The sequence below is a fragment of the Aythya fuligula genome, chromosome 5 (genome assembly GCF_009819795.1).
Source record: "Aythya fuligula isolate bAytFul2 chromosome 5, bAytFul2.pri, whole genome shotgun sequence".
Lineage (NCBI taxonomy): Eukaryota > Metazoa > Chordata > Aves > Anseriformes > Anatidae > Aythya > Aythya fuligula.
Window position 1 is genome coordinate 31,362,107 of NC_045563.1, and position 16,795 is coordinate 31,378,901.

The 16,795-nt window shown below is 45.8% G+C and overlaps 1 protein-coding gene across 1 annotated transcript in view; it reads left to right on the forward strand.

The window, feature by feature from the left end:
- Positions 1–16,795, forward strand: part of IGHMBP2 (immunoglobulin mu DNA binding protein 2) — a 41,667-nt gene that overhangs the window by 3,772 nt on the left and 21,100 nt on the right. Inside the window, exons 4-8 of the mRNA XM_032189362.1 lie at positions 639–736; positions 8,437–8,600; positions 9,030–9,230; positions 13,114–13,261; positions 15,604–15,778. Of these exons, the coding sequence (XP_032045253.1) occupies positions 639–736; positions 8,437–8,600; positions 9,030–9,230; positions 13,114–13,261; positions 15,604–15,778 (786 nt within the window). The remainder of the gene's footprint in view (positions 1–638; positions 737–8,436; positions 8,601–9,029; positions 9,231–13,113; positions 13,262–15,603; positions 15,779–16,795) is intronic.

The window sequence follows — 16,795 nt, forward strand, 5'->3', positions numbered from 1 at the left end:
TTGCCAGGCTTATTTTGGGAGAACTCTTCTGTGACTGATCTCAGTCTGCTTCACTAGTCTCAGCTTCTCTTCCTTCCCATCTTACTCCTCTTACTCCTATGGCAGCTGCACTTAGGAGAGGTATCCACCTTCAGGATGTGCCTTTCTCTTTCTGTTGACTACTGAGGGAACCTGTACTCCTTAATGAGATAACTCAACTGGGTATCTTACATTGAAGCATCACAACAGCCTAAATTTATTTACCAGCTGGCTGGTGCAGTCCTACTCGTTTGTCCCCTGCCCCACATTCCACACTCAGTTATCTGTTTTGGTCCCACACTGTGCCAGCTCTGGTGCCCACTGGATTCTGTGTAGCACCTTTTCCATCCAGGCAGTAGAACGGAGTAGCAATTTGATGAATTAATGCACTGAAAAGGCTCAGCACAGGGTCTGAATGCATCAAACCAAAGCAATAGTAGAAAGGAGAAACGTACAGGGGATATGAGTACATGAGGGGTAGGAGATGCAGCAATTAGAATTAGTCTGTTGTGCCCACAGACGTCTTTCACTGGGGTACATTGCCCTGGTCCCTAATTTGCACTGGGAATCTCTGGAGGAATTTATGCTGTGCATATAACCCGTGTTTTCTTCTTTGGCAGAGCTTTAAACACACTAAAGCAATATCGTGGTGGTCCAGCCTCTGGTCTGATCGATGTCCTCTTCTTTTCGTCTGATCCAACCTCATTCAGTGAAACAAGTAAGGACCTTTCTTTCTAAGACTTCATATCATCCTGATGGCAAGTGCTGGGCTGGTCTCTCTAAATGAATTTTCTGGACCCTCAGGGTGAGAGCCCCTAGCACTTTACAGCCCAGTGTGTACACTGAGACTGCTGCTGTGTTTGATCTGCCTTGGTATGCAGGGCTGAGAGCTAGGCAGGTGGAGAGCTCTTTTGAATGTATCAGTAAAAGCAGATGTTGCTACTCACACAGGTTATAAGCAAAGATTACGGTAAGTTATTGTGGGGAAGGAGGTAAAATCTTCAGTCTCCAGAGCAGTCAGTGAAGCCTGAAGTTTCCTATCCACAGGCTCTGCACCAGTTATGAGGATGTTCACATCTTCAGATGCCCCATTAAATCTGACAGAGTTGGAGTCCTAAGTGAGGGTTGTACAGGTTTTTCCACACACTATGCTGCTATTACTCCTCTTCCAGTCCACCAAGATACATCTCTGGGGCTGACCCTCTGAGAAGAGTGCTTATGGTCTGTCAGTTCATGACCTGTTCTTTGAAACTGCCGATAGGAACAAATTACTCAGACTCAGATCTTTGTGCAGTTCTGGGCCATGCCAAAAGTGCAGCTCACTTTGCTCTAGGAAGGATCTCAGCTGAATATCAGTAATAGGTGCTGTTGCAGCTGGCAGCATTAAACACCTACTTTTCTTACTGGTTAATGGGTCACTGGACATGCTAACCTGGTGTAAAAACCCTTGTCATTGCTGAAAAAGAGCCAGAATTACCCAGACTGTTCAGTTAGCTAATGCTCACTTTCCTCAGGGTGTACCAAGGGAAGCTGAATTGTGGCATAAAACAAACAGGATCCATTATGGGGGAATTTCTTTGCACACATTCATGATTCTGAAATTCAGTTTAGACAATGAGGCATTTCTTATTTCCATCCTGCCCCAAACCCATCCATAAACTTCAGAGATAAGAAACTACCAGCTCTGTTTCTGTACTGAAAATCCAGTAACTCAGCCTTCATGGGAGTTAAGTTACTGTGGAACTACTGCAGTTTGAAACAGCATGGGGTGTGTTCTATTGGCTTGTATTTTTATTTTTACAGCCTTCTGATTATGTTTAGTCAAGTTGGAGATCTGCAGACTGCTTTTCATCAAATACTTAAAACATCACAACTAGGTTTTACCAACAGCTGTCCAAAAAAACGTGCAAGTAGAATCCCCTTTTACTCTGATCTTTCTTGATTTGAATTTTTGAGAAACTAAAGATGAAATTACCTTTAAGAGCAACTGTGAAGAAACCAAAGCCCCTGATCAGCAGAATATGAGGGCCAGGCATCTGTTAATAAGTATTACCCCTTGACAGAAGGGAAATATCATCTGGGCTGCAAAAGTCAGGGAAGAAAGGCAGAAGGTAGATTAAGTTGCCTAAGAGGATTGGGCAAGCAGTCTATCTTAGCTCTCTCTTGAGGCCCAGGCTCACCTGTCAGCAGCATATCACACATTATGCCATCCATCCCTGGTCTCCTTGCTGGCCACGGCTGTGCTCAGTGCTTGCTGTTGCATTTTTTCCTATTACCTTGATTACTGCATTTAGTTGTCCACAGTGGTTCCCTTTTTTCACATGCACACTTCTATTACATTCAGGCTAGGTTTCTGATATATCAGAGATGAAGAGTTAATGCTAGTGTGAGTCAGACCTCTGTAGTTCTGAGCACTGAGCTTAGCCTGAGTTAAACCTCTTAGCCGTTTGGCTACCCGGGGACTTTGGTGTACTCAGGTTTTTAATATTAGATAAAAATTAAATTTTAATGAACTCACTTTCTTAGCAGCTTCAACTGTGCCTTTTCCCCATGGTGGCAGAACTGCCTCCCTAATAAAGAAAAAAATTCCTTTTCACTGAATAGCTCAGATGTGAACTATTACATGTGAACTAGATGTGAACTAACTAAGTACAGAAATGAATTTTACATCTCCCCAGCACTGAGAATATGGATTGATGGAAACATTCAGTCACAATAGACAGGAGATGCAATACAAGAAGTCAGCATATCACCTGAGAACATCAAAACACTGTGGCAGGGTAGAATGGCCTTCTGTTCACATTTTCACTGTATAGCTCCTTTCATGCCAGCTAGGAAGATGTGATACTAGCCAGGCATTAAATAATAACAACTCTTAAGTTTAAATAGGTCCTGCAAGGTGCCTTCAACTCCCAGCCTCCAACGAGTTCAATGGGAGGGCACTCAGCAGCTAGCTGGGTAAATCCTCTCTCTTACACCTCTAAGATGGCACACACAGTTCCCCAGGTGTCCCATAGAGCTCATATATAGATGGGTTTCTGCAAATAGCATAGAAACATGCAATGTGTGGATTATCTGCCAAAGGCAAGAAGTATTACCCAGGTGCGTGATCTGACATGGAAGGATAGAAAAAGCTCCCAGCATTTCAGGCTGTTTCTCTTCTATGGCACAGCACCTCCTTTCACGATCAAACATCTTTTAGTCTGGTTTCTTAAAGGAATGTGTCTCTGCATCTGTCTCATCCCATCCGTTATCTGATTTCAAACAAACCCATCAGGAGTCCCAGAGTTAATAAGTTCTGTACAGCTCATAGAACTGGACGTCTCTACAGGCCAGGTAGGATAGGGCCCTGAGGAACCTGATCTAGTGGGTTCCCCTGGCAGGGGGGGGTGGAATTAGGTGATCTTTAAGATCCCTTCCAATCCAAGCCTTCTGTGATCTATGTTAACACCACTCTGGGATGCAATTTACACTCCACTTCAATCAGAAGCTCAGAAAGCCAGCAGTAGGAATAAGACCATATAAATACCCATCCCAAGGAAAAACTAAAACCGACACTAGTCTAGGAAAAGAGTAGATTAGGCCTGTGCCCAGAGGGACAGCCTTTGTCATTGTCTTCTCTGACAAGATATAAACCAAATTACAAGGAAATAGAGAAGTAGAAGGGTCACTGGGGAGAATAAGCACCCATCTCCGTGCCCAGATAGATATTCAAGAATGTTCTAATTTTTTTAAGATGCACGTGATGGTGGGGAGTAGATTAGAAAACTAATTTCTCAAGGATAGGAGTCTTGGGTCTATTAGCTGGGTTATAAGAGGTCTAACACCACTGTCCATTTTCATAAAACACATAGGGACTTCATGCCAGCTTGATTTGAAATTTGTCAGCTGCTTTGTAGTTCTCCATTCCTGCAGCAAAGCTTGGCAGAGTACTAATGCCATCCTGTGCTTCGTTGGTGCTTTCTGGTGTTTAGTGACATGGAGCCTCTCAGCCTGGAGGGAAAAGCAACCTTTTTTCAAAAAGGTTGGTCATAAAGGGTTTCTTTAGGGCATACTCTAATAGAGTTGCACCAGCCTGGTGGCATATTATGGCCTATCTGGTAAATAATTTCGAGATGCTTGTTTGTTGTTGTTGTTTTACTCTCCTGTGTTGTGATTTACTCATGAATGGATCACAGCTGCCTTATTATGGCAGAGTGTGCTGCCAAACACTGTGCCTGGAGGATCTATATTAAAGCCTGTGGCATCCCAGGAGGGTATCTAAATCCAGGCACTGACTGATTAGATGGACAAGGAGTCAGATAAAGCCAATTGAAACATGTTTTTAAAGTAGTTAATGGCTGCTGGCATCTGACCAGTGCATGATATATGCCTGCTAAAAAAGCACCAGTATGCACAGAAGGGTAATAATGACAAAAAAAAAAAACAAAACACAAATTAATGCCTTTTTACCCAACTGCTGATGACCCCCAGAGTTGCTAATTTGCATGCAGCTATTTCCCACCATATGTGGAAAATCCTGCTCACTACCTGGGGATGAGTCCTTCCCGCTAGTAATGGGTGTAGGCATGACTCCCACTGGGAAAATGGCTCTGGAGCATGTTTGTTTTGGGATCGGGTTTGTATAAGATGGTTGTCAGTAACTCAGGAGAAAGATGCCAGGCTTTTGACCCTGAGAAGCCTAAAATTAATTTGTACCAGCCTTCTCGCCCCATGATCTTTACAGGCAACAGTCTCACAGCTCTCACACCACTGCTACTGTGAGATGCTTGGGTTGCCCTTCAGCATCTAGCCAGGAGTATGTTTGGAGATCTGAACTGTGAGAGACAGCTAGGGGCTTCAGGTTCCATTCAGAAAGCTGGTGGCTCCCTGTCTGATGCTAAGTGGTGGGGATATGTTGGAAGCTGTCTCCTCTGCATGAAGGGCAAAGCTGCAATGCTCTTGGAGATAACAGAATGCTAGGGCACACTCACAAGCCCCTTACGTGAGAGTGTATGGCTAGTGTAATGAGAAGGATTGTATTTGCTGAAGGTGGGCCCTCAATCTGTGCTATTATCTGTCCTCTTGAGCTGTATAATGAAGTCCAAGTCCTTGCAAAACATTAAAAACTCTGAATGCATATCTTGGAGTAACACAAAAACACTAGACAGGCTTCAGGAAAAATAACCCATAGAGCATATGAAAGTAAAACCTATGGGTAGACATGATCTGCAGCTAAGAATGGGACTGCTCCCCACAACAAAACATTTCCAACCCTTATCTTGTTACCTCCAGAAAAGTAGCAAGCAGAAAAACAAGCTTTCCAAAAAGCAAACTTGGAGCAGAACAGGGTTTCTGTTCACCAGACTTGATGAAAAACAAAATCCAGAAGCCCATCCATGAGAAATACTTTGCTTGGCTCTCCTCCACTTTAACCTGCGCCTGTGGCCCAGAGCATTTAGGGCTTCCCTGCTCACAGCTGCTGTCTCAAAGCACATATGCAGGGATTCCTGTACCCGTACGTTGTGGTGGATGTGCAGAGAGGCTTTGCTAGCCAGCAGAGGCCAGCATTTCTCTGCTTGCTGTGCGCCTCAGGGCCAGCCAGGCTGGGTGCACACCATCTCTTTTCTTACAGAGAACTCCCTGTTGCAGGCCTAACCCAGTGCAGATCATGACAGGAGAGAGCTGGTAGCTGTTAATCCTGGAGTAGGTCAAGAAAAAGTGAGGGGGTATTAATCTGGGTCTAGATACAGTCAGCCAGTGCTGGCTTCCCTGGCCACGTGGAGTGCAAAAGGCATTGCTTATATCTAATTCTGCTTATTGCACTAAAAAGATACTTGAAAAGAGAAACAAGGAAGAAAAAAGCCTATTTAAAAGGTAGGGGTGCAAGCAGTAAGAAGTTGACCCAGCAGACAAAGGACTGGGGAAACACCAGGCATTTATACCAAAGTTTCCTCTGCTCCTTGCCCCGTGCATTGGGCTTGTGCTGCGTCACTTGAAAACCTTAAATGCTCCTTGTCCCTCTGCTGTGAGCCTCCTGTCAACACAGAGGCCAGGAAGAGGGCCCTGAAATTTATGAGGAAAACTAAGCAGTGTGGACAACTCAGCTGCCAAATACCTAAGGAAGAGGGCAGGGGAAGTTCCCTGTTTCAGGCTGAATTACCCACCTGGGTTTTGTCTAGCACTGTTTGGCTGCAGAGGTGCTGATTGTGGGATCTGGCTTGTTCTTGGTACCCGTACACACAGGAGGCGAGGAGCATACCTTGGAAGGTACATTGAAGTGCAAGAACCCTCCAGCTCTAGAAAACTGGATTTCTTCCTCCCTGAAGAGACTGTTCCTTCATAGGTATGCACCCAACAGAGATGGGAACAAAGATCCCTGTCCTGGACTTGAACATCACCTTCCAGCCCACTCCTGCTCCCTGAACTGCTGATACTGTGCAGAAAAGGGCCTTGGTTCCTGCAAAAGTTTTTGGAGTTAATGGCCCTCTTTTGGGACTATCTGTGCAAATCCTAAACTGATTGCTTTTAGAGAGGACTCGGGCCAATCCTGCTGGAGTAGATAAGCAGCATTTCTTCAGGTGAGCCTGCTCAGAGCCCAGCTGATAAATGGAAAATCAGAGGAGCCTCTTAAGAGGCTCTGTCCTGCTCCTCAAACTTTGCTGATGAGCCCAGACCAGAAGAGAGGCACATTTCCCAGCCTGCCCCCACAGCAACTCTTGGCAGCATGTGATTAAAAGGGAAGAGGGTGTACGTGTGTGTGGAGAAGACGGTTTCTGATCTCATTCTTTGAGCAAGGAAATATCAATGACTCCTCCACCCTGACTTGTTCCTCGTTGTGGGAAGTCGCTTTCAGTTTTTAAGCTATTCTTTATTTTTCCCTGGCCCATGGAAGCTTGCTGTTCTTAGTCACTGCCATACTAACTCAAAAATAAACAAAGCAAGAGGCAGGCTAGTAGGAAAAATCACCACTACTTCCCCACCAAGCCTTTTTAACCTCACTATGCTCTTTGTTTAACCTGGGTGCCTCACTTGCTTGTGCTGCTTCAAAAGTCAGTGCCACAGGTTGCCTGGGAGTTGCACAGAAGTTCACTTCTATGAGGCCAGAGGAAACTTTTATGCCTTTGATGCATCCCTACCTTAATGCAAAGGTAGAGATAAAACTGATGATGCCCTGCAGGGAATGATGCCCAGAGATTTGTCTTATATAAGCTTTCGTGGGAACATTATTTTCGGTAAACCTCAGATGAGTCATCATCTCTGCTGTAATTAACTTCCATAATGAACAAGGAGATTAGCAGCAGGATTAAGTGGGATGAGAATAAATAATGGGTTTAAATTAGATAAATCTGGGAGGTAAAGAGTGGCTTGTGAGAATTCTATCTTCTGCAGTGAAACCAATCCTCTTATAACACAATTTAAACACTCTTCTCTCCTTTCTGATGATTAAAATCCAAACTAACAGTTCTCATCATTTATATGGGCTGCTTTTATCTTTTTCCTGGGCTGCATCACCAGAGGGGTGGCAGCAGGGCAGGGAGGGGATTGTCTCACTCTGCTCTGGCCACAGAGATGCTCAGAGGGCTGGAGCACCTCTCCTATGGAGAAAGGCTGAGAAAGCTGGGGATCTTCAGCCTGGAGAAGGCCCCAGGGAGAACTCATTGCAGCTTTTCTATACTTAAAGGTGGCTTATAAAAAAAAAATAAAAATGGAGAGCAACATTTTGCTCATACAGATAATGACAGGACAAGGGGGAAAGGTTTTAAACTAGAAGATGGGAGATTTCAAAGGTTAGGAGGAAAATTCTTCACTAAGAGGGCAGCAAGGCACTGGCACAGGCTGCTCAGGGAAGCTGTGGATGTCCCATCCCTGGAGATGTTCAGAACCAGGCTGGATGAGGCCCTGGACAACCTGATCTGGTGGGTGGCATCCCTGCCCCTGGCAGGGGGATTAGAACTGGATGATCTTTAAGGTCCCTTCCAACCCAAGCCGTTCTATGATTTTCTTCCCTCTTTTCACTGAATGCTTACTAAATATGCTGGCTCACCTCCAAAATATCCCCAAAGCATCATCCCTGTCCTAAATGTTTTTTATTATGGCAAGCAGATGCCTCTTCAAACACTGTAAAGTGTCCATATATAGACTAGCTGTATTCACACCTGAATGCTTGCTTCTTTGGAAATATCACCAGGTGGGGGGGAGAGACTGATGCAGCACAGGTAGCCTGTTTGTTCTAGAAGTACAAAAATCCTTACTTTTACCAGTTTATGGTCTCTCAGCCACCTAGGTGGGAAACAGCATGCCTCACTCCCCAGTCAAGTTACTCTCATTATCTAATAGACATGGCCCAGCCACTGGGAGCATCTGGTTTATATTCATGGATTTGTTTCTCAGCACGAACCCAAGTTAGGGCTGAGAAATCTCTTGCTGTCTCCCCAGAGCCTTTAAAGTTTTACAATGACTCGCTGGACACATCACAGAGGGAGGCCGTCTCCTTCTCACTGGCACAGAGGGAGCTTGCTATTGTCCATGGACCACCTGGCACAGGGAAGACCACGACGATAGTAGAGATCATCCTGCAAGCTGTACAGCAAGGCCTGAAAGTGAGTAATCAGTGACAGGACTGTAGTGGCAGCAAGCATGCTGATTTGTTTTGCAAAGTCACTGGGGTTCATGGCAGCTGGAGCAGATCCAGCAGCAGCTGTGTTACACAGTAGAGCCTGGCTTGACTTGCACAGGCTGGGCAGTTTCCCCTACCAGCTGAAATGAGGTGCAAATATGAGCTTCAAAGCTCAGATTTGCTAACTATAGAAGATCCTGCCCTGGTGCTTGAAAGCAGGAAGAGAATTTGAGAGTTGTCTTTGGTGTCTGGAGGCTATGGAGGTGTCAGTGGTTTATTCCTAACAGCTGATATCCTCCTCTCTGCTCTGCTGAGTGCCCTCCTGTTGCTCAGACCCCATTGCTCCAGTGCTTTGCTGGCCTTGGCAGTCTCACAATCAGCAATGACAAGCACTTGCTTTCTCCCCTCACAGGTCCTGTGCTGTGCCCCTTCCAACATCGCAGTGGATAACCTGGTGGAGAGGCTGGCTGGCTACAAAGCCCACATCCTACGGCTGGGGCACCCTGCTCGCCTGCTGGAGCCCATCCAGCAGCATTCCTTGGACGCGGTCCTGGCCCGCAGCGACAGCGCTCAGATCGTGGCAGATATCAGGAAGGACATCGACCAGGCCTTCGTACGTGTCCCTGCAACAGGCCCCACGTGGGTAGCCTGAACGCCAGCTCTCTGTTAGCAGCACCCAATCTGTTAGCCAAGTTACTCTGTAAGTGAGGAGTAATTCCACCACTTCTTGGATATTTAGGGGGATCCAAGGAAAGCAATGACTTCAGGCAGGTGCTGTGGGTTGCCCTATGAAGAGTGGCTGGAAGCAAGTCCCAGTGACTAGCTCTGAACCACAGGCCTCTTCATGTGGAGGGAATCAGCAGAAGGTCACTTTAGGAGAGGGGAAAGGTTAAAAAAAAAGCATAGCTGAAAAGTCTCACAGTGACAGCTGGAGGTGTACATAGCCTGCATTCATCCCTCTGCCTGGAGATCATTTAACTTGGAGGAGAGGAATTGGGGTGCAAGCCTGGTCATCAAAAATGGGGGAAGCTTCCAGCCTCAAGCAGCATCTTACAGAGAGACAGCCTCTCTACCAGGGTATGCCTGAGCCAAATACATTTGCCAGCACTACTCATCTTCATCTGCTGTAGAGGCAGCTGAGGGCAAAACCCCTCCTAGACAAATTCCTCTCTGAAGAGAGAAAAATCATAGTCATTACTGCTGTGCAGGGGGGAGATGCTGCAGTGCCCTGCTCTCCAGATTTTCTGTCTGGCATTGTTCATGCAGTCCTCTTCACCAGAGGGGAAGGGAAACATTCACATCATTAATTCACTTCCTAATGAGATATCTGGCTGTCCTAACACTCCCTCCCACTCTCAGCCACCTCAAGTAGAAAGAGTACGCCATAAAAATGCATCCTTAATTTCTTTTCACAACTTAATTTTTTAAACTTAATTTACTGAGTAGCTCTTCTACTTGAGATAATAGATTTTGATGATAATTAGAACTTTTTTCCTCCCCCTTCTGGTAACTGCATTGTCCAAAAGCCATTCTGCAGATGTGTCCAACGTAGGCAAGATTTGCTGTGTCTCAGTAGAAGACACAGGAAAGCATCTTCATACCCCTGCACGTTGCATCATACTTGCCCAAGTACACTGCCATGCCCTTTGGTAGGGCACCACACATTTACGTTTTTGAATGATGCAGGCTGAATGTGGAGTTCAGCACCATGAACATCAGTCTGCAACTACTGCTGTGGCAGCAGCTTCATTTTTTCCCCCAGATGCAGGACCCAGTTATAATCACAGCTAGATACCAAGTCTTTTTTACTGAATATATTTTGCATCTTCCTCACTAATGGCTCATCTTTTGCCCTGCCCTCTTCTTGGGAAGCACTTTGAAAGGTGGGAAGAGATTTCACATGGGAAAAGTGGGAGAAAATGGAAGAAAGCAGTCTTCAGTACTAAGATCTCCATCTGCTTCTTCCCTAGAGAAAAGGGTACAAGGGGATGGGAGATATGGACTAGCCACCAGAGCTTGTTCCACTTCATAACACCAGAGAAAAAACACTATCTAACATACTGCTGCAATTCAGCTCGCATGGCAGTGCTTTGAGATGCCTATGACTAGCTCTTTCACAAAAGATGCACCTGACTTCTTATCATAGAATATCCTGAGTTGGAAGGGACCCATAAGGATCGTTGAGTACAACTCCTATTACCTCCCTTTCTCTCTCTGGGCTGCAGAGAGCTCACCTCTGAGGTCCTGGCCTCCCTCTCACTGTCCCCTAATTGCCCTTTTAATTATTTCTTCCTTCATTCACTTCTATTTTGACTCTTCACTCTCCCCTTTACCACTACCTTCAGTCATAGAAGGACTAGTAAATGAAAATCCATGTTCTTTGCACACATTTTTCTACCCAATTCCCCCCCCCCCCCCCAAACACACACACACCTGTTTAGGCTGGGAGCTTTCCAGGACATCATCTTCTGGATCTTGTTTGCACCAACAAAAGTGCAATCCCATGGCACCCAAGCAAGAAAGGCAGATAGGTCCAGGAACATCAAAAAAAGGTCAGCTATGCATCCACATCACCAAACAAGCAATGAAACAAGGCTGCAGACAGCCCAAGAAAAAAGCAGAACCCAACTGAGTTTGGTGCAAGCCCCCCTCCCCCCCCCCCCAGGGTTCATAAAAGGGTAAGGGAGCAAGGTCTGGCCTTAAATGCATTTCCCAGAGCCAGGGGTGAAGGGCACATGGGTGGGGACCCAAACAAGGCAGATTAGGGTAACTAGAGCCTGCTGGCATCCGTGAAGCCCTAACGAGGAGTGAGTGGGCTCTGTGCCAATCAATATCCTTGGGGCTGACTGTGCTGTTAGGGCTGGGCTGGGCTCCCTGCTCCCTCAGCTGCTTTCAGATTTGACATTCAGCCAGATGTTTGGGTCTTAATGTCATCAGCCAGTCGCTGTTGTTAATTCAGTAACTAGATCTTTTTTTGCAAAACAGACATGAAACTTGTAGTACTGGCACCAGCAATTTTGCTCTCTAATTTTCCCATGTTTCAGGCGGAGGGGAAGTTGACACTAGTCTGTTTTGTTCCTTCAACTAAATGAGTACCAGTAACAGCACTCACTCTCTCCCTTTAGGCCAAGGAAAAGATCTTCTGTCCTTTTAGCTCAGGAAAAGATGATCCCTCCTATGTGATCCCTCCCCTGTAACTTCCAAACCCATCCACCTATTTGACTATGTTTGACAGACATATAGAGGCCTCACAGATATTAAATACCTAGAAGCTTAACAAAAACAGGTGGCTGGGGAGATGAGAGAGACACAAGGGGAAATGTTCCTGGCGGAAATGCTGTGGTATGAGCTGTGGTATGGCCTTACACACCAGACAACCCATCCATGCAGAAGATGCCTATAGGAACCATCAACTCTTATTGGCTTGGCTGCTTTTGAAAGCCCATGTTTGTAGCCTTTTCAGGTTTCTCGTGTCATTAGCCTTCCCTCCAAGGAAACAGCCCAAATTTCAGCTTGAGAGCCCGGGCAGCTTTCTCAAGGTGACCTGCAGTGAGCGACAGCTTGTCCGTTGTCTTGTAGCTGCCGGCCTGCAGCCGGGGAAGCGCCAGCAACCAGTGGTGATGAGTTGATGTTTTAGATATATTTAATAGGCGTTGCTAAAAAAAGCCACGAGCCTGTCTAGATATTGCTGTGAATCATTTACAACAACTCAGAGACGCCTCTTTAAAAATGCAGAGCTGCTGCTGTGGCTGGCCATGGCGCAGGGAGCCCTCCTGCTTCCAGGGCGCTTGGAGCCCAAGGGTCCCTTCTTCCCCTGAGCAAGGGAGCAGGCTGAGACTGGGAGAGCATTTGTGATGTTCCTCACCCAGTAAAGGCACAGAACTCTTCCCAGCAAGCCTAAACACCACTACATATTACACCCCTCCATGTGCTAAGGTGCTTCTGCTTATGCACAGAGTTGGCTGTTGGCTGGACTCAAGCATCTGACCTTCTGCTGATCTTTGGGGCACAGGGAAAGTACAGGGCAGAGCAGGAGGGCTGAACAGAGGATTTAAGGTCAGGGAGTTACTCTTTAACAATCCTTCATGCTCATAATTAAGGACGTTTTTAAGAGGGTTTTTAAGTATGGACCAGCTAAGTCTGGGAAATCGCTGTCTGGAGCATGAGTGATGGTGCTAGTGCTGATGCTCCCAGACGGTCGGATAGGCGGTGAGTGATGTTCTCATTTTGCTGCTCCACGCACCAAGCCTGGGGTTGTATTGATCCAGTTCATCTTTTGCACAGACAGACATCCTTGTTATGTTTCAGGCAGTGCTGATTGCAGAAGGGGCTTGCTGGCAGGGAGAGGGAAGAGAAACCAAAGTTTTATGGAGCTGATTCTGATAAGCCAGTGGACCGTGGTGAACATAGAGGAGCCGTGTTGAATTTGACTGCTTTGGTCATCTGAGAAGCTGAATATAACCCTGTTTGGTCTATCTGGGTTTTTTATTTTACAGGCAAAAACCAAAAAGGCCCAAGACAAGGGCGAACGGAGCCATTTTCTCAGTGAGATTAAGGCACTGAAAAAGGAGCTGAAGCAACGAGAAGAAACTGCCATGACTGCAGCCCTTACTCGCGCCAGTGTTGTCCTTGCTACAAATACAGGTGCAAGATCCTCTTTGTTTGCAATATTGTGCCTCACTTGGCAAGACTGACATAAACCACGTGCCATGCAATGCTGCATCTTGCCAGGATAGGAGGGAGGCTTAGATTTCCTGCTCCTGGGAGTTCAGTCAAGTTTGCTGCATGCTGTCAAACCCCTCCCCAGTGGGATCCCCACTGCTTACACCCTGGCACATTGTTCCACTCTGCAATGAAGAGAAGGTGTAGACCACCTCGTGGATCTAGAGTATGGAACTTAGAAGAGCCTTTGGTGGAAGCTAGCGTGGCCCATCTCTGTCAGTTCTGAGTAGGAGCACAGCTTCTAGCGAGTAAACAAGGGCTATTGGAAGTGTGCAGTCTGCTAACTGATTTCATAAATCACATGGATTTGCTTTCCTGCTTGGATAATTTCCATGGCTGATGAAATACAACACGTGTTTCTGTAGCCTGGTCTCAGTCTGTGTGTTTGGTTAGTTTTGTAAATCACCCAAGTGGAATAAACCACATGTGATTTAGGGAACTGTTCCAGGTGTTGGTCAGGCAGCACATGTAGGCACATCTACAAAATCCCTTGAAATCAAAGGGAAACACGGTGTTTAAATTTAACACATACTTTAAAACATACTTTTAACAAGTGCTTTTTTAGATCAGATGTGTAATGCTCCAGAGCCCACTTATAATCTTCAAATTTGGTTGTTCAGAGATTACTTGCTGAAGGAAAATATCAGTAATTTTAGGTTATAAAAAAGAACCTCATGGGGTATTCACAAGTTACTAACATGAAGGTAAAATGGAAGAAAATTCTTTCCAGTAATTATTTGCTGGGAATTGAGCTTTCACTTCTTGTAGCTTTGTGTAAAAAAAAATGGGGGAAGCTTTCTTTTTTTCAATAAAACTGTTATTTTGTACTAGGCATTGCGATGATCAGATTTGATTATCTCCTGGGGCTTGCTAGCCTGTTTGGAGGTCTATGCAATTCTGTTTCAGTGAAAGGCAATGGAAAAACAAAGGGTTTGAACTTTCTTTTCCTCGGTTAAGTAATCTTGGTATTTGTCTCATACCATCTAGTTTGATGGGAATTATTTATGCAAGCCAAACTGCTGTTGCTAGGTTCAGCGGACGGGGAATTTAATCATGGCAACACAGAGGGACAGCAGTGACCTTTAGTTAATGGGAGTTCAATAAGTTGAGCTGCAACACTGGAGGGGAAGGAAACCATCTGCACAGCTGCACGCCACATAGGGACAGTTTTAGACAGAACCTTTCTGGTTATTTTTCTTTTCCTTCCACCTGCAGCGTGGTAAAACTGCAAAAGTCAAGTTCCAACTGTATGCCCCTTGTTATCAGCATGGACTGACATAGGCTGGATTTTATTTTATTTTTTTAAGGAAAACAGAGCATCTCAGTTGACAAACTGTAACATCAGATGTGATGCAGAGCCGTAGAGGCAGCAGGGTTTGCAGTGTCAAAGCAAAATCATTCCTAATCAGTTGCTTTTAGTGCTACATTGCAATAGCACAGGAGCTTTTGAAAAACATTTCTGTAAACGCTGTGACTAAAATCTCCTTGTCTAGCACCCTGGCTTCTTCATCATTCTTTGCTCCTTTTGCATCTTCTTTTTCTTTTGAATTGCAGTGGTATTTTGATGCCTGGGAAACTCACTGTTCTGATTGATGCATGGATCAATATCGTTTCATGTCTGGATTATAGCAGGACCCGGGTGAGGGTTATGTGGTTGACAATACAAAATGAATGTCTGACATAAAAAACAGCTCATGTCCTGGCTGACTACAGTCTCTTGTGTTTCCCTTCTCCTTCTCTCATGAGGAAAGACAGGGGAGCATAGCCAGGGTCAGCAGGGTCGAGGAGTCTGGGTCTCAACTGATCTTTCCCCTTTGGGGTATCCCTCAGTATACTAAGCAATCTCAAATCTGTCATCCTTCCAGTTCTGGTTGGTGAGAACTTTTGTTTGCATTTGAGGGCAGAAGGAAAGTGGGTGTTCATTACTGCTTTTGCTCTACTTTTGCTCTGGTGAAGTATTCGAGCATATTGTTCTGTTTATCAGCTGTGTTTCACTGCTGTTTTCAAAGATGCTTTGGAAGCTTTTGGCCCCAGATGCCAGGGCAAAAAAGGACAAACAGAAATTGGCAAAAACAACTCTGACACATACATGTAAATGTATATTTATTTGTCATCGACTGCAGAGCTGAATCTCTAAATCTCTGCAGAGAAACATCATTCTACCTCCCTCAATCACAATTAAAGCATGTAGGCTTTGCTTTAAAAACATGTTGTTTGCCCTTCTGTTTTTCCCTGCTAAGCTGTGCACCTTGTCCTTTCACTAGGTGCTTCCTCGGATGGTCCACTGAAGCTGCTTCCTGAAGATCACTTTGATCTTGTGGTGATAGACGAGTGTGCACAGGCCGTGGAAGCCAGCTGCTGGATACCTCTGCTGAAAGCTCCCAAGTGCATCCTGGCTGGGGATCACAAGCAGCTTCCCCCCACCATCATCTCTCACAAGTAAGGAGCAGTTTGTGGCCACAGGTTCTGTTGTTTGTGCTTCTGGACACCTCAAGTTTCAACACATTTCATTAATGCAATTATTTAGCAGTGTCCCCCATTGACTGGGCTTGGTCACACAGCCAGAATTACATCAGACCTGTTCTACCCAGAGCCACTGCTTAAAGTTTAATGCACCTCCATCTGAGCAGGCTTTCTTACAGCACAAGGACATGACAGTTGTGTTACCTGCTGCTGACTCACATAATAGCACAGCATTGGTAGTCAGCATGGCGCTGGAGAGCCTCCTTTTGTGCTGATAATTGCATGCTGGGCAACTGCTCAAGGGCTTGTAAGGGTTTTGAGATTGCAGACAGGGAGAGCGATTTGACAGGCAGCCTTTGGCCCCGCTCAGGAGCTTTTGTGAGTTCTCCAAGGCGTGAGCACCTTGCCCACGAGGCTTTCAGATGTGCAGGAGCTGAGATGTGGCTTACAGGAGCCTGCATACCAGATCAAGTTTTTAGGCTTGAGCATAGGAGGGTTGCCCTGGTAGAGGCACTAAAGGAAACCTCAGAAACTGAAGGCAATTCTGTGCCAGATCCAGCTGTTTGTAGTGGGAATGTAGTTGTCACAGAGTGACAGGGACATGTGAGCTTTTGAAATACTGCCGTGCCCATTCTGCATAGGGCTTCTAAGCTGCAGGGGCATGATCTGGCTGCTAGATTGCCTGCCTTCTCTGAGATTGCTGTTTGTCCATGTTCTGCATGCAATTAAAGCTTGTGTATCCACAAGAGAGGATCCTCCATGCAAAAAGCAAGGCAGACAGGGAGGATGAATGCAATAAGGGCATTTGTACAAGGGGCAGGTCCTTGTGAGATAAAGAGCATGAGATGAGAGGATACTGTCCTGACTGGTACTGCTAGGGAACTGATGGTGCCTTCAAGCATGCTTATCTGCATCCTTCCATCAGCCAGCTGAAACGTCCCCCAGCTCTGAAGAATTAAAGGTGTTGAGCTTGCATTATTTGATTTAGTTTTT